Below are 24,793 nucleotides of genomic sequence, written 5' to 3'. Positions count from 1 at the left end.
AATCCCCCCAGGCATGTAAAGTGTAATGCAAAATGTTTGAGGGGTTTGTGGAATGCGGAGCTCAGTGTACCTCTGTGGCATTTCACTGTCAATCACTTATCCGGCCCCGCCCACCTTCAGGTGGCCACTATAGTGCAGTCTGCATCCACGATTGCCTGTGTGCTGACACTGGGAAAATCACATCCAATTCACACACGAGTGCTCATCCACACTTGGCGGCAGTGATCTTTATGTGTGTGTCATCAGTCACGCCATCAACTCCAGGACAGCCAGCGATTTGCATGAATGCCGCTTGTTTTAATGTGACCTCACGTGGCGTGATGTGGAAATGTCTGAGTCTGCGTATCGCCTCACGCATTGTAAGGACGTTCAAAGTGTGGTGCAAAATTTGAGAAATGGATGGTTATGACACACCCAAGTCATCTCTATGGCAAAGCTGCATTTATCCCATGGCCATAAAAACGTAACGTTACTAACACTTTCATTCCAGCTGACAGCGCATAGCTTCCCCAAGCCGTGGTATGAGTATCATTCCACCTCTGACAAGTTGATATCTTTTTCCCAGTTTGCCGCTGTCCAGTGTTTCCAAAGCATTCCACCTTTTCCACGATCCACGCGCCACTCGCTGGCAGCTCCTAGCACATTAGAAGGCCTCATGAACTCCCGTCAATCCTGGTTAAGGTAGGAGTCACTTGCAAAATTAAAGGGGAGGACCACATGTGCTTCACTCTGAGATCTAAGGCGCTATATAAATAAAATGGATTATCCAGCCATCCATCTATTATCCAACCCGCTATATCCTAACTACAGGGTCACAGGGGTCTGCTGGAGCCAATCCCAGCCAACACAGGGCGCAAGGCAGGAACCAATCCCGGGCAGGGCACCAACCCACCGCAGAAAATGGATTATATTATTCTTATTATCATTGCTGTTATTATTAATATTGCTATTGTTATGATTATTATTATTGTTATCATTGTTGTTATTATCATTATTATTGTTGTTGTTTTTATTACTATTATTATTATTGTTGTTGTTAATAATATTATCCATCCATCCATCCATTTTCCAACCCGCTGAATCCGAACACAGGGTCACAGGGGTCTGCTGGAGCCAATCCCAGCCAACACAGGGCACAAGGCAGGAACCAATCCCGGGCAGGGTGCCAACCCACCGCAGGACACACACAAACACACCAAGCACACACTTTAGGATCGCCAATGCACCTAACCTGCATGTCTTTGGACTGTGGGAGGAAACTGGAGCGCCCGGAGGAAACCCACACAGACACTGGGAGAACATGCAAACTCCACGCAGGGAGGACCCAGGAAGCAAACCAGCATACCACTGCGCCACCGTGCCGCCCTAATATTATTATTATTATTACTATTGTTGTTGTTTTTATTATTACTATTGTTATTATTATTGTTGTTGTTATTAAAAATAATAATAATATTTTGTTGTTTATATTATTATTGTTGTTGATGTTATTATTGTTGATATTGTTATCATTGTTATTATTACTATTATTATTGTTCTTGTTTTTATTATTACTATTGTTATTATTATTATTAATAATAATAATAATATTTTGTTGTTTATATTATTATTGTTGTTGATGTTATTATTATCATTGTTGATATTGTTATCATTGTTATTATTACTATTATTATTGTTGTTGCTTTTATTTTATTACTATTATTACTGTAGTTGTTGTTATTGTCATTATTATTATTATTGTTGTTGTTATTTTTATTAATGTTAGTATTATTATTATTGCCATTATTATTATTATTATTGTTATTTGAGCCAGGTAGGACCATTTTTTCCAGCTCTGAGATGTCTCATGGGCACAGGCACAGCTCACACTTTATGCCCAGTTCTTGCAGGATGCCAGGCCATTCCAGAGGGCAGACCCACTTCTCCTCTTGCCATTGTGTCTCGAATTTGGATTGGCACACACTGGAGTGGGTATGGATGTGAAAATGGTAGCCAATCCAATGTTGGTTCCTGCTTGAGTTTCTCCAAAATACTGACAGGGTAGGCTATGTATTGTGAGAAATACAGATAAAAAAATTAGAGCAATGGATATATTTTTTTTCTATTTCATATTTATTTTTTTACAGTATGTGCAACAAAAATGAAAATAATAATAAACAAAAACTTAAGCACAAATCCTAACTGAAGAATGAATGAAAATTGAACACCACCGTACTTCCGCTGACCTGCCAATGGGAGTGAAGGCTTTGCTTGTTCTTTCCGCACGTCCACAAGTCCACAGTTTGTGAATCTGCAGTTTGGCACAAAACAAAAATCTAATATCCGGATAAGTGGTGTGAACTGAGTTTGTTTTTGGTCTCCGTCAATGTAAAATCGTGGAAGTGTTAATCCGTCTATTTACATCATTTGATTGCAGGAATGCGTGAATCAGACGGCATGAAGACTCAGTGGAAGCTGCACAGCTCAGACGGCGGCACAGTCCACGTGGCGGAGACGCCGGGCGGCTCATGGAGGATAATAAGGTGCTCATTTTCGTAAAGAAAAAAAAATTTGTTTCACTTCATATTTTTGTCAAGTCACCAAATGCTAAATTTGCACTGTGCTCCTGCTTAATTGTAAGAACAGAGCTGAGGAGAGGATTTGGGAAGACGGACTGCATCATGTAGCTGTTGTCCATGAGGTCCCCGACAGGGGGCTCGAGTCGCGTTAGGCTGAAGCTCAGAGCCTCTGCCGTGCTGTTCATCGTGTTCTCAGAGTTCGGGGTGCTCAAGCAGGCCGTCTCTTCCCCTGCCAAGGCCTGAGACATCGAAGAAAAGTTCTGATAGCCGGCGTCTTGATAGGGGTCACCGTCAGCAAACTGGTAATTAACATAGGGATCCATGAAAGTAGAGTCAGCGTGGGGGTCCATTGACTGGTTATCCATCGGCCAGGAAGGGAAAAGGGGATTCTCTGGAAGAGTGAGGCTGAGATCTGCAGACACAAAAGGGAAAACAATCAGACCCTCTTAGAGCAGTTGGGTCGACCTCTCTGGATCACACCGCCTTCTGATTTATAACATTTAGGCAGAAGTGGACAAGTGTGTTGGTACCCCTCTATGACAAAAAAAGACCCCACAGTTGTCTTTGAATAACTGACCAAAGTAATCGGGCACCCATCATTGTGTATTCCATATTTAACAAAAATCAGACTTTTGACTTTGAATTCAATGAAATATTTCAAATCAGAACACAAATGAAAATGGCGTGGACACAAATGACGAGACCCTCAACATAATATTTTGTTCCACAACCATCAGAGGTGATAACTACACGCAAGCAACTCCTGGAACTCTCCACAGGTCGTTCGGCCCACTCATCCTGATCAAACTGCTCCAGGTATGTCAGGTGTGAAGGGGGGTCTTCTCCAGACTGCAGGTCTCAATTCTTTATATTGATGTATGGTGGGATTCAAATCAGGGCTCACAGAAGACCACTTCAGAATAGTCCAATGTTTGGGTCTTAGCCATTCTTGGGTACTTTCTGCTGTGTGTTTTGGCTCCTTAATTTGTTGGAGGGTCCATGACCTGCAACTGAAACAGAGCTTGCTGACACTGGGCAGGACACTTTACTCCAGAATGTCCTGATGGGCTTGAGATTTCATCGTTCCTCACACAAACTCGAGCCACCCCATGCCAGACACAGTATAGTAGCCTCAACACATATCCGAGTGTCTTCCATGTTTCACAGTGGGTATGGTGGTCTTTTCTTTGAAAGTTTCATTTTTTTCATCTGTGGACATGCAAAGCTGATGTGACTTGCCACACAACCCTAGTTTTGTCCCATCTGTCTAAAGGACCTTCTCCCAGAAGCAATTTAGCAAATTCCAGCCTGGCTTTTTATGTGGAGTCCTCCTGGGTCTTCTTCTGTTGAGCCCGCTTTCACTCAATACGCGATGGACGATGTGATCAGACACTGATGGACCCTTCCCTTGGAGTTCGCCTTGTATCTGTTTGGAAGTTGTCCATAGCTTTATGTCTACCATTCTCACCTTCTGTCTATTCTGGGGTCGATTGTCCTCTTATGGCCACGTCCAGGGAGATTGGCTACAGTCTCATGAACCTTCAACGTCTTAATAATATTTGTAACTATTGTCTCAAGAACAATCAATCTGCTTTGATATGGTCTTCTAGCCTTTGTCTCTAACATGCCTGTCTATCATTTTCTTTCTGATCTCCTCAGACAACTCTCTCCTTTGCTTCCTCTGGTCCATGTTCAGTGTGGGACACCAAACAGCAGGGTGATGACTTGTCTCCAAATAAATTGCCTGAATGACTGAATGCACGATTAGAGACACGTGTGATACGAACTGATATGAGTTTGAAAACTCAGATTCAATTATTGAGGATCTTAGCTAGGGGTCCCAACACATGTGCCCAGGCCATTTTAGAATCTCTTTGTAGAATAAGGAACACTTGATCTCTTGTCACACTTGCTTTGCTTTACTCGATGACATCTCAAAGTCAGGCAGGTACACACGAGACGACTGCTTTTCATGACATCACAGGGGGCAGACAGCACTTTATCAGTGAGCTGTAGAGGGGACCAACACATCTGTCCACATCTGTATGTCACCCTGTAGTCACACCATGTAGTCAGCTGAGGACTGCCACCATATTACTACCCACAATTCTGAGCAGGCACTGCTATCTGTCTAGTGGTCGGGAAAAAGCACGAGCTGCCATGATAAGTCGCTTCAGGTGCCCTTGCCCATGCTGAAGAAATACAGAAACCATTGGACTGCACTGAGGGTGAAATGTGATGAAGTTAATTATGAAATGTGCCACATGAATGAGTACATCAGAGTGACTCACTGAGGAATCTTAAAAGCGTCACCTCAGCAGGCCAATTCAATTTGCTGTATTTCTGTATCGCGCTCTTCACTGACGGCAGCCGCACGGCGCGGTGACACGCCCCCCGGTAAAATGCAAGTACAGATTTTACAAATCACTAAATACAGAATTAGTACACATAAAGACACACATGTGTGTGTTTAAACAGACAGAAACAAAAGTAGAAACTGATTTAAATCATTGGAAACCAACATCAACTCTCCACGATCTCATTCATGAACTAAGGCCAAATGAAAACTGAAATAAATTGACAATTAAATATGGAAATGTGCCTTGGGATGATGTTCAGCATGAAAGACCCCGACTCAGTGGCTTCGAAGAGTATTCGGACCCCTTCACTTCCTTCACACTTCATTGTGTTGTTGATTTCTTTTTACTTTCTCGTATACGAAGTATCCTAATCGTCCCAAATTTTGATCAATCTCAACGTTTTCAACCTCCATTAGTTCGATCTACTTTCTCATAGGGAAAGTATTGTAATTGTCCAAACATTTGACCCTCAACATTTTGATGAATCTCATTGTTTTAGACCACTCTGAGTCCGATTTACTTTCTCGTAGGTAAAGTATTGTAATTGTCTATGTAAGAGCCATTTCCTAGTTACATAAAATTCATAAATATGTTACTAGATGACAATGCATAATCTATGGGAGGTTCCTATAACCCCCATAAGTAGAACTGAATTGGTATATTCTTGCCATTTCTAACAGATCTGACTAAACATTATTCTCAGTTAGTGACCAGCCTTGTCATGTGTAAGGTGTAGAGGGCACATGGTTTTAAACCGGGCCTACAGGCCTTTTGAGTGTATGAAATAACTCGTAAGATAACGTGCTTATTTAAGTGCAGAGCCGTACGCTTAAGGCGTATAGAAGAAGAAATTAAGAACTTTTAAGTACAGAAATAACTAAAGTTTCTCAAGAAAAGCTAAGTTTAGATTTATTTTTTTTGCCTTTTATTCTATGTGTGTAACTACTTTTCTCTTTATTCTTGTGTGGATTATTTGCTTTTAATTTTCACTAAATATTTTTAAAACAAACTTTTGGACTAAGAGATTTCTTTTGGCATGCGTTTTACCCGTGCTTGAACTCGCCTTATACAGTCTAGAAATTCAGTTTCGAGATTTTGATGAATCTCAACGTTTTACACATCCAGTTATGTCTGTGTGTGTGTTGTTAAACACGATAACTTGAGTACGCTTGCATACAAGTATCAGGTACAAAACGTAGATTTCTATCAACTTTTGGGCCATTTCCATTAACCCCTTAACCACCCTCTGCCGGATATATCCGGCATCGTAGCTTTATTGCTGACGCCTTACTGCCGGAATTATCCGGCACATTTGCCTGTGGTTATGTGAATGCCTGGCGCCTAGTATAACTGACAGTTTGGCGTGGGTATTATTACTACGTTGTATTTCGACAACTCTGCGGTTGTATTGGCCGCTCACGTGATGTGATTCGAAAGTGAAAGCTGTAAATATGGCGAAACGTAAACTGACTTCAAGTGAGGTTTTGCAGGCGATGTTGGACAATAACTCTGATCATGATTGTAGCAGTTCTGAAGAAGATTTTAGCGACAATGATGATCAGCAACGTGCGCTGCATGATACTGTGAATGACGACGCATCGGATGGTGGCGATGAGTGGGTGTATCCCCAGCATCTCAACTGGACTGCTGCCCGTTATATGAGCCAGATATGAAAGATCCAAACCGTGCCCGCTTGTTCAAGCTACGTCCTTTGATTGACCATTTATTTGAAACATTTCAGCAGGTATTTCAGCAGGCAAATACTGCTTGAATAAATGTAAAGTAAAAAAAACAAAAATTGTTCAGATTTCTCCTGGCATGGGGAATATTTAGGGAGTTGGCAGTTAAAAGGTTAACTGGAAGTGGTACTTTACCTTTTATTCATGCAGCTTCAGAGTCCAATTTATTCAGCTTTACTTTTGTAATAATTGTTCAATATATTATTAATTTGATTTGTTGTTGATGGTTCTTTAATAATGGACATAATATCAAGACACCATATAAAAGCGGTCGGGATTGTCCTTCCGTCCCATGAGTGCAAAGCGTAGCGGTATTCCGCTTATCACAGACTTACTACTTTCGGCTTGCGGTACGAAGCGACGTGATGTGAGCAGAGTTCTCGTGCTCCCATCGTTCCCTTGCTTTTGTGTGCGATGCGCTGGAAAAACAGACAAAATTATGTCTCTGGAAATAATTAATGTTGATGGAGTACAAATGCCTCACCGCGTAGTAAATATCAGGGGAGATGGTGCTTGCTTATTCTCATCTATAGCTTATTTAGTGCATGAAAGTCCGTCTTTAGCGGTACAGATTCGGGCTGACATCGTATGACATGTTTTAAGTAATTGGTCAAGGTTTCAGCCATTTACAATGATGCCGTCAGGAATCTCTTATACAAATGAGCTTCAGTATCTCACTGAAATGTCAAAGTCTCAAACTTATGGTACCATTTCTAAGCTAATGGCAGCGGGAGAGTTGTTCCCCTATGAGTTTCAAGTATATTATTATGGAGTCCGAATTTTATTTTTCACTGTATAAAATATCAAATTGATCTACATATTGAATTGCCTTAAGAAGTGGTCGACTTAAAAGTCGGTCGCCTTAAAAGGCGGGTCAGCCTAGTTAAAATATAATCATCGTCTTGCAGTTTATTCCTCAAATATCCATCCCCATATCTGAGTATACGAGAAAGTCGAGGGGAGACCACTCCCGACTTTTTATTTCATGCTCTCAGAGTCCAAGTGGTCTGCCATGTGTCTTTCACTCAAAGGTGACTTCCACCTAACCAGTCTGCCATGACAGAGTGCTGCTGAAGTGGTCATCCTTCCGATATGCTCTCACATCTCAGCAGAGTGACCACTGGGTTCTCGGTCACCTCCCTGCTCATGCTTTTATTGCCCAGTTACTCAGTTTGGCCAAACGGTGGTTCCAGACTTCTTCCATTTCACAATTATTGAGACCACTGTGGTCCTGGGAACACACAAAGCTCCCCTTGTCCTGTGGTCCCTATGGTTCACCATAATTTGATCACGGAGGTCTACAGAGAGTTCCGTGGACTTCGTGGCTTGGTGTTTGTCCTGACCTGCAGTGTGAATTGTGGGACCTTACAGACAGAGCTACACGTGGGCCTTTCTAAAGGATGTCCAGTCAGTTCGATTTTCCACAGGGGGACTCCAATCAAGTTCTAGAAAAATCTCAGGGAGAATTAAAGCCAACAGGACGAACCTGAGCACAATGTGGGGGGTCGCAGCAAAGGGTCTGAAAACATCTAGGAATTGGAAATTTGAGTTTTTGACTTCTGAACGTTCTGAAAACATTTTTTCACTTTGTCATTATGAGCTATTGAGTGTTGATGAGCAAAAATGGCAAATGTATCCATTTAAAATGAAATCTACAACACAATAAAGTGTGCGGAAAGTGAAGGAGCCAGAATGCTTTCTGAATTCACTCTATATGTTGATTGTGTTTATTTTTCTGATATTTCTTCAGGCTCTGGACCCTCATCTTTAGAGCAACAAGGGAGGGTCTGTTTAATGGCTGCAGTATTGTTATGTGATGCTGTGCTTATCAGATAAACTGCAGTGAACACCAACAAAGACTCGTCTGGGCCGACTGTTTAGAACAACAAAAAGAAGTCGCTAGTAGTAGAGTCTGCACATACAGACGTGAGAGCTCAGCCATCTCAGTCCGGGCAAAGACAAACAAAAAAAGTAAAATTAAAGAAGAAGCAGGAATCACGGGAATACAACGTGCAGGACGAAAGACCCTCACGGGTCAGCAGCCTGCGTCTCTAACTGCTCCCTACACAGTGAGGAGCACTCGGGTAATGTACGAGTAAAAACATCTGATCTGGAATATCAGCTCATCAGGTTAACAATATACCCAGCTCAAGGACTTTGAGACCCTTACATCATTAATAAAGACCGGAATAAGTACAAACCTGCATGCTGGTCATCCACCTCCATCTTGAAATGCGGCTGTGGCCTCTTCCTCTTCCGCTTAACATCATAGGGGTCTGTGGGACAAGAAGAAGTTTAATGAAACTATTAGTCATCTTGGTGAACAAAATACATCTGGAGGAAGACGGGGAGATTGTCTTCAGTCTCCAGAAAAATAGAATAATCATAATATTATAATATTATTATATGGGCTAGATAATTATAATAATAAAAGATAATAATGGACAAAAAAAAAAGTTACACTTATTCAACTGAAAATTTACACAAGGGAGGAAATACAGAGAGGGACTGAGAGAAACACAGAAATAAAAAAGGAAAACTCATTCCTAATGCTTAATTTGGGCCATCTGCCTGTCTGTCTATCTATCTATCTATCTATCTATCTATCTATCTATCTATCTATCTATCTATCTATCTATCTATCTATCTATCTATCTATCTATCTATCTATCTATCTATCTATCTATCTATCTATCTATCTATCTATCTAATAATTATATAGTGCTTTCATCTATCTGTTTTATAGTGCTTTTCATTCCTATCTATCTAATAATTATATAATGCCTTTCATCTATGTATGTATCTAATAATTATATGGTGCCTTTCATCTATCTATTTTATAGTGTCTATCTATCTATCTATCTATCTATCTATCTATCTATCTATCTATCTATCTATCTATCTATCTATCTATCTATCTATCTATCTATCTATCTATCTATCTATTATAGTGCCTTTCATCTATCTATCTATCTATCTATCTATCTATCTATCTATCTATCTATCTATCTATCTATCTATCTATCTATCTATCTATCTATCTATCTATCTATCTATCTATCTATCTATCTATTATATAATGCCTATTTATCTAAAGATCAATAAATCCAGGAGATGCTTAATTAGACAAAGTTGTGGTTGGGAATAGCAAAGGCTCAAAACTGGGAGATCCAAACTAAACTAGACAATCAATGGGCCTCGATGTTAACCAGGAGTCAAAGGCAAAATGGAGTCAGAGACCAAAAAATCCAAGTGGTGCTGGGCCTACTTGACTGCAAACGGCTGACCATGGCAAACAGAGTCAACCCTCAAAGTCTGCACTGATGGAGAGAGTGTAGTGAAGCGATCACAGATTTATCCACAGATTTGTGGTGCCTCATACAAAAGTTTCATACACAAGAAAATCAAGACGGGAATAAGATTTAAAGTTTAAACAGAAAATAAACTTCATGAATGTACTGTACGTGTCAGAAAGACCCTAAACACAGCCGTCAGAGGTGTTTAATTTTATATTCATAGCACACACTGACAAGCTCTACGCACTGAGACTGCCTGCCCAGCTGTGTTCCCTGCCTACCTGGGTCTTGGGGCAGGTAGGTGTACTTGACGGGTTCGCTGTCCATGTGATCAGAGACGCGCCTCAGGACCACGTTGACCTCCACCTCTTCTGTAATATTAAGGTCTTGGTATGGCGGAGACTTGAATACAATGGCGATCTGCCGATGGACGTCAGTTTGGGCAAACTCCCCCTTCGCTTCCCAGTCATCTAAGCTGAAAATAATCTCAATATCATCTACAAATAGAGGGCAAGAAGAAGAAACATCAATAAGTGAGGGCGTGTACCAGCCGCATTACGGCAGCATTACAGAAGTTTGAGAACTTCTCTCAAAGCCTCTGTTTGATCCTCAGCTATCCGTCATTACTTACCTTTCTGCACTTTGTCACACAGGAGATAGATCTCTGTCTTCCCCAAGCACGGCCCACGGACAATGTTTAAGCGGTTGATCTTCAGCTCGGATGTTGTTGTCGCCTCTACGGATTATAAAGAAAAAAAAAAGAAGGAAAACAGTTGAAGAGCCAATGTTTGACAAGCATCCCTGTGGGTGGTGGCGTACCCTTGACACACACACACACACGAGCCTTAACCCTAAGTGATGTGCAACATCAGGATACGTTGAGGTTCTTTAGTGTGGTGTTTCTTTAAACATTTTTTTTCCCTCGTGACCCAATCATGCCCTTCTTATCATTTATGTGACCCACACCATCATGAGATCAAGGGTAGTGGGGGGGGGGGAGGGTGTGGAGTCCCCCTTGGACATCCGGTCCCAACAGTTATCCCATGGGTGGGAGGGGGTTGTCCCTTTAGAGAACAGTCATAGTGGAGCAATGTCATCTGCTTACACTGTCTGCGGGGACCTGTCGTGAGGAGATGGGTCCAGCTGTAGACCCCCAGAGCTCTGCGATTCAGTAGCAGCTCCTCTGGACAGCCAAATGGATTGCAGGTTTTTTTGTCAGTTGGTTTGCTTGACTTGAGTCAGATGACACTCCCTAAACCTGAATCTTAACCAGAGTCTAATCTGGTTATATTATCACTGATCACTGACCTCCTCAAAGGAGTGGGGCTCTGGAGGTCTGCAGCTGGAGTCTATCGAACATGAGACACTTTGAAAATCATACATGACCCTTCGTCATCGAATACAACGGTCAGTCATGACTCTGATCACCCCATAAACAGGTGACCCGTGACCCATTTTGGGCAGTTTAAGTGACATATTTAAGGTCACAAGACAAGGTGATGTTGGGTATTGAAGTACGCCATCTTAACAACTATCCATCCATCCATCCATTGTCCAACCCGCTGAATCCGAACACAGGGTCACGGGGGTCTGCTGGAGCCAATCCCAGCCAACACAGGGCACAAGGCAGGAACCAATCCCGGGCAGGGTGCCAACCCACCTCTTAACAACTATGAAACGCTAATATCTATCTGAATATATGGACCACCCTAAAATTCACAAATAAAGCAAGGAAGGCACCAAAACTTCAACACATTTATAAGACATTCTAAAAAAGTACATTGGTGTGAGCATAATTCGTTCCGGAAATGTGCTTGTAATCCAAAGCACTCGTATATCAAAGCGAATTTCCCCATAAGAAATAATGGAAACTCAGATGATTCGTTCCACAATCCAAAAATATTCATATAAAAATGATTAAAACAAAATGATAAAGTAAAAATATGTAAAACAAATTGACCTGCACTTTACCTTTGAAAAGAATCGTTGCTGGTGTGAGGGAGACGAGAGCGAGGAGAGGAGGAGGAGGAGGAGGGTTATTGTGCAGGACGACTTTCACCATAACTAACAGAATCCCTGCTATCTGTTGGCTCACTGGAATCCATCCATCCATCCATTTTCCAACCCGCTGAATCCGAACACAGGGTCACGGGGGTCTGCTGGAGCCAATCCCAGCCAACACAGGGCACAAGGCAGGAACTAATCCCGGGCAGGGTGCCAACCCAACGCAGCTCACTGGAATCTTTTTCTTTATTTGCGATTTTATTAACCCCTTAACCGCCCTCTGCCGGATATATCCGGCATCGTTGTTTTATTGCTAACACCATACTGCCGGAATTATCCGGCACATTTGCCTGTGGTTATATGAATGCCTGGCGCGTAGTATAACTGACGGTTTGGCGTGGGTATTATTACTACATTGTATTTCGACAAGTCTGTGGTTGTTTTGGCCGGTCATGTGACGTGATTCGCATGTGACAGCTGTGAATATGGCGAAACGTAAACTGACTTCAAGTGAGGTTTTGCAGGCGATTTTGGACAATTCTGATCATGATTGTAGCAGTTCTGAAGAAGATTTTAGCGACAATGATGAGCAGCAACGTGCGCTGCATGATACTGTGAATGAAGACGCATCGGATGACGGCGCTGAGTGGGTGTATCCCCAGCATCTCAACTGGACTGCTGCCCGTGGTGAACTACCTTTTCTGCATTCGTTTGAGGCAACGTGTGGCTTTACTGTTGATGTAAACAATTACACTGCTGAGCAGTTTTATGAGCTGTTTGTGTCACCTGATTTGATCAGACATTTTGTTCATCAGACAAATCTGTATGCAGCACAGTTTATTGAGAAAAATCCCAATTTACCTCCACATTCCCGTGTTCGTGCTTGGGTTGACACTGATGAAAACGAAATGAAAAAATTCACTGGGATTTTGATGTTGATGGGAATAATCAGAAAACCAGATATTGAGATGTACTGGTCTACAGATCCTATGTATGCAACACCTATTTTTGCAGCTATCATGAAACGTAACCGATTCTCTTTGCTGCTGAAATTCTTTCATTTGAATGACAACAGAAATGAGCCAGATAAGAAAGATCCAAACCGTGACCGCTTGTTCAAGCTACGTCCTTTGATTGACCATTTATTTGAAACATTTCAGTTGCCCTACATGCCAGGACCGTCAGTTGCAGTTGATGAAAGTTTATTGTCGTGGAAGGGCCGCTTACAGTTTCGACAGTATCTACCATTGAAAAGGGCACGGTTTGGTATCAAGATGTTTTGCTTAGCTGAGAATTCAGGTTACATTTATAGATTTCGTGTATACACTGGCAAAGAGGATCCTATGAGTAGTATTTCAGCAGTGTTGCCAGATGAATGTAAGGACTTTGGACTTTCAGAGAAAATTGTTGTGTACCTTGCCCTACCACTATGGGACAATGGGTAAACCATTTGGATGGATAACTGGTACTCCAGTTGTATGTGTTTGCCCATTTCTAGAACTTGCACAACATTTAGTGGTCAATACTGCTTGAATAAATGTAAAAAAGTAAAAAAAACGAAAATTGTTCAGATTTCGCCTGGCGTGGGGAATATTTAGGGAGTTGGCAGTGAAAGGGTTAAGGAAACCTCTCCAATGACAGTTGCTTTTGCCTGAATAGTCCACTACACTTGGACACAAAATTAAAAAATGCTTTACGCACTGTAAGGTTTCTAAGCACTTTTGGGACTCCCACAACGGGACGACACGCTGCAACCACAGGCTCCCAGCGCTGTAGCAGTTCACTGAAAAAGCGAATCCGAAAAGATCGCGGTCGCGCTATAAGCACCTGCCGTCGATGGGTGATGCGAGGAACATTAAAAATGCAGGGGCACAGTATAACTTGGCCACTAACCTGCCTGATTGCTGTGTCTGTGTATAGGAGAGCAGCAGATCCCACGACAATAAATAACCTCGCTGTTCCTGTTTCAAGCTGAATAAAGCTGGAGTTGTTAAAGTACTGAGACTTGGCTTCGTGTTTTGGGGTGCAAGACGGGGACTCGCACGTCACATCACACACACGTGGTCACAATGCTGTAGTAAACAGTATACGCTCATACGGATGTTAACTATATGAATGAGGCACGCCGACTGAAACCGAGAATGGGAGACGATTACCCACAATCCCATGGAGAGAGAAGAACCATTGGCTCAGTTGTGATCACGTGATGCTCGGCAAACAAAGCATATATGTACTATTCATAATTTCTCTATTATAAAAAAACCTTATAAGGAGACGAGATGTGATTTTCTTGGAAAGACACTTATACGTCTCAAGAGACGAGTCCACACCCAGGGCCGGAAATAAAGGACAAAGAGTAGATGACAAAGTAGAATGTCGTAAAGAATTCAAAAATGTTGGTGCGGTACACATGCAGAGCAGGTTAGAGATAATGGAAGTACGAAAATTCGAAAGTCTCAAAAAAATGATAGTAAAGATCACATTAGCACAGACAAATGGAAAATATTACTCAGTGAAATAACGGAAATAGTGAAAAGAGATCGAATATATTGTTTGGATTTAAACTTTAAGTCAGAGACTTGTAGATCGTCTAATTTGTGTTGCCAGCGAGAATTAAAAGATTCCAAAAACATTGGCACGGTATGAAGTTCTGTGAGATGGTGACTTTTAACATGAGATTCTTTCAAGTCACGCCATACTTACAACTATTTTCAAACAAGCCCACGGTCATCTAACCTCTCAGTCGTGTGAATGCTTTTGGTAGACACACTTCCTGAGCTCTCAGCTCTTATAAATTTTATCGGGACAATAATTTTATACGTTCTAGATGACGCGTCAACGACTAAGCGAAGAAGAAAGAGCATGGACAAACATTCAAAAAAGTTGTTTTATTTATTAGAGAGAAAGATACGATGTTCACTCACAGGCAGTTATACGTTGCGTTGTCACGATATAAGTCAAAACACAGAACCAGAATCAATGCGATCCTGAAGAAAAGTTAATTCCAAATATTGTTTTTACTGAAGTTTTAAAGTAAAAGTGAAAATAATGCATATGTAACAATTCCCATGAAAATAACAATTTCTTTAAATTGTATATCCGGTAAACCAAACCCAGGGGTGGGAGAGTGAAGCGAGTAGGGGACAGAGCCCCCTAGTTTATTAAAAATTTTAGCTCGTCTTGCAAAACACTCACAGACCAAGTTACTCGCAATCCAAGGTTTTACTGTATTTATGTGTACGTTGTCACACACGTGCACATGGGAGGCAGCTAAAGGGCTTGGATGAGAGTAATCCCGAGCCAGACCCCAAGTAGCGGAGTGCACTGCACTCTTTTTCTCACTTTTCTGCAGACCATTCACGAGAAATTCCACCTGGCCCTGATGACGTCATTCTTGGTTTCCGACCCCTTTGACGTCACTTCCGGGTGTGAGCCTATGGATGAAGACCCTTCCGGTTCCCTAACCCCTTTGATGTCACTTCCTATTCTGGCCTTTAAAGCCACCACCTTTCCTTCTATCCCCTCATTTCTGTTCAAACCTTTAAACCATTTTGCAGCCAGGGAATAAGATACGGGTGGCTGCCCCAAAACCTTTCTGTGGCATTTTTTTTTTTTTTTATTTTTGTGACAGTACGTTGTCACACACATGCGTTTTGGAGTCAAGTAAATGGACCAGAAGACACTAATCCCACGGCAGGCCAGGGGGTGGCGGGTTGCACTAAATCTCTCTCTTTTCTCTCTGCAGGGCAGACACCAGAAATTCCGCCTGTATCCAATAATGAGATTACTTCCGGTCCCGGGCCCTGAGGACACCACTTCCGGTTCCGCCTCAATGACATCACTTCCCTTGAACCCTTGAGTAGGTTCTCTTTCGGACTCGAATCTGTACACATTGTTCTTTTTTGCATTTAGGGGAAGTATATGGGTGGCTGCCCCAAACCTTCGTTGTGTGTCTGGCTATTTATTTCATTCACAACATAAAAAGAGAAGGAAATTTGAAGAAGGACCACCAGCAGCATAAGTGAACGTAATTAGGGCTCCATAACTGTTATAATAAGTTTGTTATAATATTAAGTTTAATGTCACTGTCTCTGTGCAGACATTTTAAAATCTGTTTTGCTTGTCTTTGTACATGCATAGCTGAGCCAGATTTAGTACAAAGGGGCTCAGCATTTAGAATTGCCGAGCCAAGCATAGGACAAGATAGACAAAGACAGCTGGAGGAATGTATAGTCATCCTAAAGACAGAATAGTATACATCTGTCCTCTGTCAGCACAGAATCTTCTTTCCTTGTTTGGAAATGGACTATTTGCCGACGTGGGGACCTGCACATGGAGAAACCAGTATTTAAGGCTTGGACTACTGCCAAGACACTTTGAAGCCGACGGCTGAATGACTGATATCGTCATTCGTCCCGAAAAGCCTTCCTGTGCAGTGGACGAAAGATGGCAGACTGCATAGATCAAGATTTCCACCTTGATAAAGTTTGTCATAGGCTTGTGAATTTCCCCTTGGGATTAATACAGCAGACCCCCGTGACCCTGTGTTCGGATTCAGCGGGTTGGAAAATGGATGGATTAATAAAGTATCTATCTATCTATCTATCTATCTATCTATCTATCTATCTATCTATCTATCTATCTATCTATCTATCTATCTATCTATCTATCTATCTATCTATCTATCTATCTATCTATCTATCTATCTATCTATCTATCTATCTATCTATCTATCTATCTATCTATCTATCTTCCCATCCATAATGCCGCGTAAATTGTCAGTAAAGAAAGCAAAATTATATCTTTTTTCTCTTATATGATTCTTTGTCCGCCGTATCACTATGGGAGGGATACCGCCTTTTAATATCATATCTCTATATTATATCATATCTCTCTATATATATATCTCTACGTCGCAATTTCAAAAGAACATATTTCCGAAGAGCTAGTGCCTCTTAAGGAACAATAACTATCTGGAGATAAACCCCTCCAGTTCTCACCCACCAAGTCCAGGCAAAATGGTAGCAAGTATGATGTCTGCGGAGTGTCGGACTGCCAGGTCGGTTGCTGGCTTGCATCCTGATATCCGTTTATTCCCAAGCCCAATCTAACCTTCACGTACAGTGCATCCGGAAAGTATTCACAGCACATCACTTTTTCCACCTTTTGTTATGTTACAGCCTTATTCCAAGTATTCACAGCCTTTGCTCAATACTTTGTCGATGCACCTTTGGCAGCAATTACAGCCTCAAGTCTTTTTGAATATGATGCCACAAGCTTGGCACACCTATCCTTGGCCAGTTTCGCCCATTCCTCTTTGCAGCACCTCTCAAGCTCCATCAGGTTGGATGGGAAGCGTCGGTGCACAGCCATTTTAAGATCTCTCCAGAGATGTTCAATCGGATTCAAGTCTGGGCTCTGGCTGGGCCACTCAAGGACATTCACAGAGTTGTCCTGAAGCCACTCCTTTGATATCTTGGCTGTGTGCTTAGGGTCGTTGTCCTGCTGAAAGATGAACTGTCGCCCCAGTCTGAGGTCAAGAGCGCTCTGGAGCAGGTTTTCATCCAGGATGTCTCTGTACATTGCTGCAGTCATCTTTCCCTTTATCCTGACTAGTCTCCCAGTCCCTGCCACTGAGAAAAATCCCCACACCACCATGCTTCACTGTATGGATGGTATTGGCCTGGTGATGAGCGGTGCCTGGTTTTCTCCAAACGTGACGCCTGGCATTCACACCAAAGAGTTCAATCTTTGTCTCATTAGACCAGAGAATTTTCTTTCTCATGGTCTGAGAGTCCTTCAGGTGCCTTTTGGCAAACTCCAGGTGGGCTGCCATGTGCCTTTTACTAAGGAGTGGCTTCTGTCTGGCCACTCTACCATACAGGCCTGATTGGTGGATTGCTGCAGAGATGGTTGTCCTTCTGGAAGGTTCTCCTCTCTCCACAGAGGACCTCTGGAGCTCTGACAGAGTGGCCATTGGGTTCTTGGTCACCTCCCTGACTAAGGCCCTTCTCCCCCGATCGCTCAGTTTAGATGGCCAGCCAGCTCTAGAAAGAGTCCTGGTGGTTTCAAACTTCTTCCACTTATGGATGATGGAGGCCACTGTGCTCATTGGGACCTTCAAAGCAGCAGAAATTTTTCTGTAACCTTCCCCAGATTTGTGCCTTGAGACAATCCTGTCTTGGAGGTCTACAGACAATTCCTTTGACTTCATGCTTGGTTTGTGCTCTGACATGAACTGTCAACTGTGGGACCTTCTATAGACAGGTGTGTGCCTTTCCAAATCATGTCCAACCAACTGAATTTACCACAGGTGGACTCCAAAGAAGCTGCAGAAACATCTCAAGGATGATCAGGGGAAACAGGAGGCACCTGAGCACAATTTTGAGCTTTACGGCAAAGGCTGTGAATACTTATGTACATGTGCTTTCTCAATATTTTTATTTTTAATAAATTTGCAAAAATCTCAAGTAAACGTTTTTCACGTTGTCATTATGGGGTGTTGTGTGTAGAATTCTGAGGAAAAAAATGAATTTAATCCATTTTGGAATAAGGCTGTAACATAACAAAATGTGGAAAAAGTGATGTGCTGTGAATACTTTCTGGATGCACTGTATGTACTGGAGAACCAGAGCCCAAGGTAAAAAGCAGGAAGGGTTACAACAAAGGTCCTGCGGTGGGTTGGCACCCTGCCCGGGATTGGTTCCTGCCTTGTGCCCTGTGTTGGCTGGGATTGGCTCCAGCAGATCCCCGTGACCCTGTGTTCGGATTCAGCGGGTTGGAAAATGGATGGATGGTTACAACAAAGATGAACAGGTGCAGCTCACCAAGAAAATCCTCCGCTCAATCAAAGGCACCTGAGCGTTGTATTCGCCAAAGCTGCTCGGACAAAGACAAAGTGTATCGAAAATGGGGGCATGGCACACGTCCGCTGGGACATATCCCCCCACACCTGGCAGGGACCACTTGTTACTTTAATTTTTTTTTTAAACATGCGGCATTTCAGCACAACCTTACAAGCCTGACTGGAGTCTCCCTTCTAATTTAACATTGGAGTGAACTTACTTTTGTCATAAATGGGTTCGGAGACAATCGCTGGCAAACTTCTTCGATCCCCAGAGTTGTAAATGGCTTCAGCTTGGAAACACAGCCGAACCACATTCATCTCCACGTCTTCAATGCTTTTCGTTTGGCCGGCTGCAACATAAAAAAAGCACACAGTTGTAAAATTCTGTGAGTTACTGTTTAGGGTTTTTAAAAAAAAGATGATCTGATTGCCAGCCACGTGTCACTGCGACCCCACAAAGCATCCAGCCAGCCCATTCTACAACTGACGTATGTTCTGCCATCACTGTAACCATTCAAAAGTTAATTGGCTAACAATCATGACGGAGATGACACAGGTCTGTTACTTTCAACCATTCCCACAACAATCCTTGCCTGGTTTATACAAAGTGGGAACTGGATCCATGATGAGATACCCTCAACTCATAAGGTGCCAGTCGAAGCCCACTAGGAGGCCTAGGCAGGGCCGGACGGACATCTCCCCTCATTGTTCCTGGCGGGTTGTCAGCATTATTAGATTTTGATGGAGTGCGCATCCCATCAGTAGCACCAACAGCACCCCTTTGTGAATATACTGAGGACTTTAAGTGGAGCACACCTCCCCGAGGGGGATTTCAAAAAATTTCATTTCGGGTTAATCTAAAAAGAGTTGAAGGGAATGAGATGATGAGCCTGTTTGGAGCTGAAGACCATCATTGAGTGAACGTCTTTTAGAAAGCCATTAGAGCTTTCACGATTCTGGAGGGCCGCAGTAGCTGCAGGTCTTTGCTCCAACCCAGTTGCTTAATAAGAAGCCCTTACTGCTCAAGTAACACTTCTGCTTCACTTTAGTGGTCTCACTTGTTTAAGATTTTGAACCCTTATTTCTTATTTTAGTCTTAAACAGCTGTAGTCTTGGTTTTTAATTGCTCCTAATTTTCAATAACATGCAAATTACAAAAGAGAGCAGCATTTCTCCATTTAGCTTGTTACCATTGTGTATTTATCGTGCACTATGGGGTTTAATTAAGTACTTGGAAGGAAAGTGAAGAGAAAAAAGTGAAGGACTGAGAATCATTCCTCCATTTTAGCCTTCAAATCATTTGGATGATATCCTTAGAAAGGGGAAGAAAATCGAGGATATGAGAATGACCCGACATAGCAGAGTTAAAGCACTGACAAGCCATGAAATGTAATTATTGGCAAGAACTGCTTTCTAATTAAGCAGCTGGATTAGAACAAAAACCTCCAGCCACTGAGGCCCTCCAGGACTGTGATTGAGGACCCCTGCATTAGAGCATCAGGTGACAAAAATCTAGTCAGATTGCGACAGCCAGAAATTATGAAGTGTGTGATCTTCCGGTTGTCGACTAACCAACACACCAGACACATCATTATGAGTTCTAATTGACCTCCCAAGTTTGAAAACTGCAAGAACAGCATTTCAATTTCGACACTTGAGCATCTTAAATTAAACATCCATCCATCCATCCATTATCCAAACCGCTATATCCTAACACAGGGTCACAGGGGTCTGCTGGAGCCAATCCCAGCCAACACAGGGCGCAAGGCAGGAACCAATCCAGGGCAGGGCGCCAGCCCAATGCAGGACAGACACACACACACCCACCAAGCACACAGTAGGGACAATTTGGGATCACCAAGGCAAATAACCTGCAAGTCTTTGGACTGTGGGAGGAAACCCACACAGACACGGGGAGAACATGCAAACACCACGCAGGGAGGACCCGGGAAGCGAACCCAGGTCTCCTAACTGCGAGGCAGCAGCGCTACCCAGTGCGCCACACTTAAATTAAACAAGAGATGTTATAAAAATAGTACTACTGTCACCATAAATCAATCAAATTTGGTATCTAAAGTTCAAGAATGAAGAGTAATAAGGTAAAACTCAAGAGATCAGTGTCTCTCCAGCTGGAGAAAAGCCTAAACACTCTTCAGTTAGGTCTAATTTGAAGTGTTTGGCTTAAAAACATAAATAAAATACCCCAAAATGACAAAACATAGAACATAAACTCATGCACGCCTGGGGACCACCTTCCTGGCTCTGGTGAGATAAGCAATTCCACCCTAAACCGATAGGGGGCGCTGACGCTAACGTTAACTTAGCCAAGAAAAAAATGCCCAAGAAGGATGGCTCTTGGTGTGCAGTTTTACTTTCACAAATGCCACCCAGCGGGTAACGACGTCCACTCAATATCACCAGAGTTCAGTGACGAGGTCGGTCCCCCTTAACTTTCCTATATGGCACCCCCCAGACGACCACCTAAGCTGCCTCATGGATTGACTGGTTCTGACTGGATATCTTTGAAATGGTGGAGGATGAAGCATATAAACCACTGGTTCTCAATCTGTGGGGCAGGTCCCCCTAGGGGGTCACAAAGTAACAAAAAGGGGGGCTTGAAGATGTGAAAAAAAGAAAACAAGAATCAAAAATATGAAAAATACATCTATTGAAACCAAAACAAATTAAGTTAAATTACATTCTGATACTAGAAAAATAAATATAGAGTTAAATAAATGTCGATAAAAGTTAAGTAGGTATAATAAAATATGCATCTATGATATATCATTAATTAAAAAAGAACAAATTGGTATTAGTGGGCTTCTTTTAAAAAAACGTTAGGGGGGCGTGATTAAAACTGTTATGAAAACTCGGGTCGCAAATACTTAAAGGTTGAGAAACGCTGATATAAACTAGCGTTCAGGCAGCTATCTGCTCTTTTTATGGCCTGTAAGGCGCGTCTCACAACCCCAAATACCAAGCCTGGACTCCAAAATGACAAAAGGACACAAAGTCTCAGTAAGTGATACCTTGGGACAATAAAGTGCAACCAGAATAGAAAACAATAAAAACCTCTGCCTCCCTTCCTCCTCCTGAGAGGCCTAACCAAACAATAACTAATCTGTTAACACACTCTGCCCTGCTCACCTTTCACTATTTGAGTCTCCTTCCTCCATCTGTCCTCTTGTCACCAGCAGCCTCCCAATTCTAAGCTGTCTGATCAAAGCAAGGAAGACCTTTTCACGCCATGTCCCAAACACCTGCCGGGTACTCTACCATAAGCACTTCAGGCACAAAGGGCACTGGCTGGGGGCCCACCATGTTTCTGATGCCTATGTATGTTTCTGTTTTGAGGTCAAAACAGGGCCCCCAATGCACTACTGTGCGCGGGGGCCTATGATTCTGTTAAGACAGCCCTGACTTCAGGAGTCCCAACTGACACTGATCTCTGATGTTGTATGGGTAGGACTCACCACATAGCAGCACCAGTGTGTTAGCCCCACTAAAATGGTGTACTGGAGGGGGCTAGATTGATTGTCCTCCTCAGTATATCCATGAGACCACAACACATCACTCCCTAGTGGTCTGGAGATCCTCAAACCCTGTAATAGGGCTTATATTATTAATATCTGGGGTGTTGGAGGATTGCTTGCTATGATGGTAGCATCATCTGCTGGTCAATAATGGAACCAGATTAACTTCACAGCACACACTACAAGTTCTCATTTGCTAATCATTCCTTCTTATGGACAGTAAGATGGTGGTGGAAAGCCCCAAAGTGGTTTGAGTAAACAAGAAAATAGCAGACAAAAATGCAAATGTTGTTTTCATCCACCTTATATGATTCTGGGCTAAATTTCCCCGAGGGGGATTTTTTAAAAATTTCATTTGGGGTTAATCTAAAAAGAGCTGAAGTGAACGAGATGATGAGCCTGTTTGGAGTTGAAGACCATCATTGAGTGGATGTCTTTTAGGAAGCCATTAGAACATCAGGTGGCAAACATCTAGTCAGATTGCGACAGGCAGAAATGATGAAGTGTGTAATCTTCAGGGTGTAGACTAACCAATACACCAGACACATTATTATGAGGTCTAATTGACCACACAAGTTTGAAAACTGCTAGGGCAAGAACATCGTTTCAGTTTTGACACTTCAGCATCTTAAATTAAGCAAGAGATGTTAAAAAAACAGTACTACTGTCACCATAAATCCAATAATTTTGGGTTCCAAAGTTCAAGAATTAACAGCAGTAAGGTAAAACTCAAGAGATCAGTGTCTCTCCAGCCAGAGAAAGGCCTAAATAATCTTCAGTTAGGTCTAATATGAAGTGTTTGGGTTAAAAAGCATGAATAAAAATACCCCAAAATGACAAAACCTAAACTCATGCACGTCTGGGGATCACCTTCCTGGCTCTGGTGAGGTAAGCAATTCCACCCTGGAACGATAGGGGGCGCTGACTCTAACGTTATCTTAGCCAAGAAAAAAATGCCCAAGATTGATGACTGACCCCGCCCCTTCACCCAGAGAAAACTCCGCCTCATCTCCTAGAGAAAACTCCACCCCACCTTCTAGAGAAAACTCCGCCCCTTCCAGTCTCAGCCCTATAAAGCCAGCCTGTTCCTGGAAGGTGCAGTCAGATACCGAACTGACATTAGTGAAGGACAGAGCTCCTGAATACTGAGCCAAGTTTTTGTTTGAGCCACCTGTCAGCTGTATATTTTGTTAATATTTAAAGGGGTGGCCAGGGTGGAACCCCAATCTTTCTTTGACTTCTCAAGTTGACTACTCATTTGAGTTGTCTACTTTTATTTATAAGAAACTAGGGAGCTCTACCTCCTGCTCACTTTGCTTGCCAACCCCCGGGCTGGTGCTACACGCTAGCCACTTCACGCATCTGCCGCTATGGGGAAGCGGATGTACAATTTAAACAGATTGTTATTTTCATGGGAATGCATAATAGAACTAACTATTTTACATTACAGTGAGTAATTAACTTTAGTAAAAAATAGTAAAACGTAATAAATTGAAAGTAAATTATGTTTCATGTTGCGTTAGAGGTATTTGTTGCATTATACATTTTTGTTCTGTTTGGCTTTGAAATTAACACGCAAATACTTTTTAAACTTACACTTTTACTGTAAAACTTCAGTAAAAACAACTTTTCGTCAATATCGCATTGAATTTTGATTCCGTGTTTGGAGTTACATCTTGACAACGCAACGTATAATTTCCCGTCAGTGAATGTCGTTTCTTTCTCTCTAATAAATAAACCGACTTTTTCGAATGTTTGTCCCTGTGATTTGTTAATTGTCATAACAAAAGCTGTTCAAAAGGAAAATGTTAATGTTTTAATACAAATGGCAAATCAAGATCTCCTTTGGTGTTATCCGCAGAAGATGTACTACATTACCTTTCTTGTCGCCTGTTAAAATTTTACATGTTAGAGTTGTTCGTCCAATTTTGAATACAAATAATCTTGTCCTATTGCATAGCCCACCACTCAGAAATAAATTATGCAATAACATTACGATACATCCTTCTTCAACAATAATTCGGCTGGTGGAAGACCAGATGATGTTAACGGTTGTAGATATTCTTCGGGATATTGTAAGTTGATGTTTTCATCTTCCGCACCATCACCACCAACTGTTTCAGCGTAGTCTATTCATACGCATTTAACCAATCTGCCGTGTAACCGATCGACAATTTTCATGTTAATTCATTTGACTTCATCGATTCTCGGTGCTAGGATTGCCCGTGTACTCATTTTTTCTGTTGATAACCCTTTGAGATGAAATTTTTCAATCAGATTTGGACATAATAAATCCTTCTTTTATTGGGAACTTAAAGTGAGGAAAACGTAAACATTTTTTAGACCTGAGAGCGCAGGAACTGTATCTGACAAAAGACTTCACACGAATGAGAGCTGAGAGGACCGCGGGCGTGGGCCGTTAACCGGAAACGGTGGAAAGGAGGGTGGGACTTGAA

General features: G+C 42.2%; 1 protein-coding gene across 2 annotated transcripts in view; it reads right to left on the bottom strand.

Annotated features, from left to right (window-relative positions):
• Positions 1-2,093: 2,093 nt before the first annotated feature.
• Positions 2,094-24,793, bottom strand: part of relb (v-rel avian reticuloendotheliosis viral oncogene homolog B) — a 101,271-nt gene continuing 78,571 nt past the window's right edge. For both annotated transcript variants that reach the window (XM_028795898.2, XM_028795906.2), the window contains 5 exons: positions 19,023-19,154; positions 10,585-10,689; positions 10,235-10,450; positions 8,859-8,933; positions 2,094-2,970 (listed from right to left, as the gene is read on the bottom strand). In XM_028795898.2, coding sequence (XP_028651731.1) covers positions 2,561-2,970; positions 8,859-8,933; positions 10,235-10,450; positions 10,585-10,689; positions 19,023-19,154 — 938 coding nt within the window. In that variant the 3' untranslated portion in view covers positions 2,094-2,560. The remainder of the gene's footprint in view (positions 2,971-8,858; positions 8,934-10,234; positions 10,451-10,584; positions 10,690-19,022; positions 19,155-24,793) is intronic.

This window comes from Erpetoichthys calabaricus, chromosome 1, assembly GCF_900747795.2.
Source record: "Erpetoichthys calabaricus chromosome 1, fErpCal1.3, whole genome shotgun sequence".
Lineage (NCBI taxonomy): Eukaryota > Metazoa > Chordata > Cladistia > Polypteriformes > Polypteridae > Erpetoichthys > Erpetoichthys calabaricus.
Note: the sequence above shows the minus strand (reverse complement) of the source record. Positions and strands in the feature narration are given on the sequence as shown.